The 1,004-nt window shown below is 35.3% G+C and overlaps 1 protein-coding gene across 1 annotated transcript; it reads right to left on the bottom strand. All coding sequences in view use genetic code 12, as the record gives it.

The window, feature by feature from the left end:
- Positions 1-453: 453 nt before the first annotated feature.
- Positions 454-1,004, bottom strand: J8A68_002908 (uncharacterized protein; the record flags this gene model as incomplete). Its single annotated transcript, XM_049406708.1, has 1 exon — positions 454-1,004. A coding segment is annotated over one exon (551 nt), but the record flags the coding sequence as incomplete, so codon positions are not given.

Raw genomic sequence — 1,004 nt, 5'->3', positions numbered from 1 at the left:
ATCCAATCAGTCATCAAAGAATGAAGAGGTTATGGTTCTCGACTCGGTCGGAGTGAAAGAAATTTCATACAGTCATGCCCGTTTTCAATTCGGATCTCATTATTTTTTTACACTACTGGAAGCATGAAAAGCTTGGATCTTACTTCCAAACCTCGGGATGATCTATCTTACAGACATAAATACATATAAGTGAAGTAACTAGACTGGCTGACCTAGTCACGCGAGTTTTAAATATATAGAAACCTAAGCAAACGGAGTTGTCGTAGGCTAAAGTGTATCTGCAAACAAAATGAAAGAAACGATTCCCAGATCGTTGGAAAACTTTGGTCAATCCAATGGCATGCCTTAACCAAAGAGGCACATGATCCAATACGATCACTACAATAAGATTCTAAAACTCCAATCATAAATACATTAATAAATACAGAAACTTTTATATAATAAAAAATCAACTTAACACCAGAATCTATACCATCTAACATAGAATGGCTTTTCAGCCAATTTTGCTCTTTCTTCAGCTAATTCCTGTTGTAAAATATCCATATCAATGTTTGCTCTACCAGTATCGACATCAATTTCTTTTGCTCTAATAAACAAAGTCCAATCTCTTTTCCAAAGCTTATAACCTAACCAAGAAAGAATAATAACTGGCAATCCTAAATATGACAAAAAGAAATCATAAGCATTTGGTGGACCTCCCAATGGGAATAATGCAATCCAAAACTGTGCAATCAAAACCAAAACATTAATAATAAATCCATAATAAGAACCCCAATATCCACATTGAGAAACATAAGGCAATTCATTCAATGATCTGTTTTGGGCAGACATAGCTCTTCTGAATCTGATGTGACTTAAGTTAATTGCCATCCAGGTGAAGATTGAACTTAATCCAGAAAGAGCCAATAACCAATTGAAAGCATCAACTTGTTTACCACTAGCCGCAATAAGGGCAAAAAGACCAAAGGCGTCGGTTATTAAGATAGCAACTAATGGTCTACCTT

Source organism: Hemisphaericaspora subhashii, assembly GCF_019202705.1.
Source record: "Hemisphaericaspora subhashii strain CBS 10753 chromosome Unknown scaffold297, whole genome shotgun sequence".
Taxonomy (NCBI): domain Eukaryota; kingdom Fungi; phylum Ascomycota; class Pichiomycetes; order Serinales; family Debaryomycetaceae; genus Hemisphaericaspora; species Hemisphaericaspora subhashii.
Note: the sequence above shows the minus strand (reverse complement) of the source record. Positions and strands in the feature narration are given on the sequence as shown.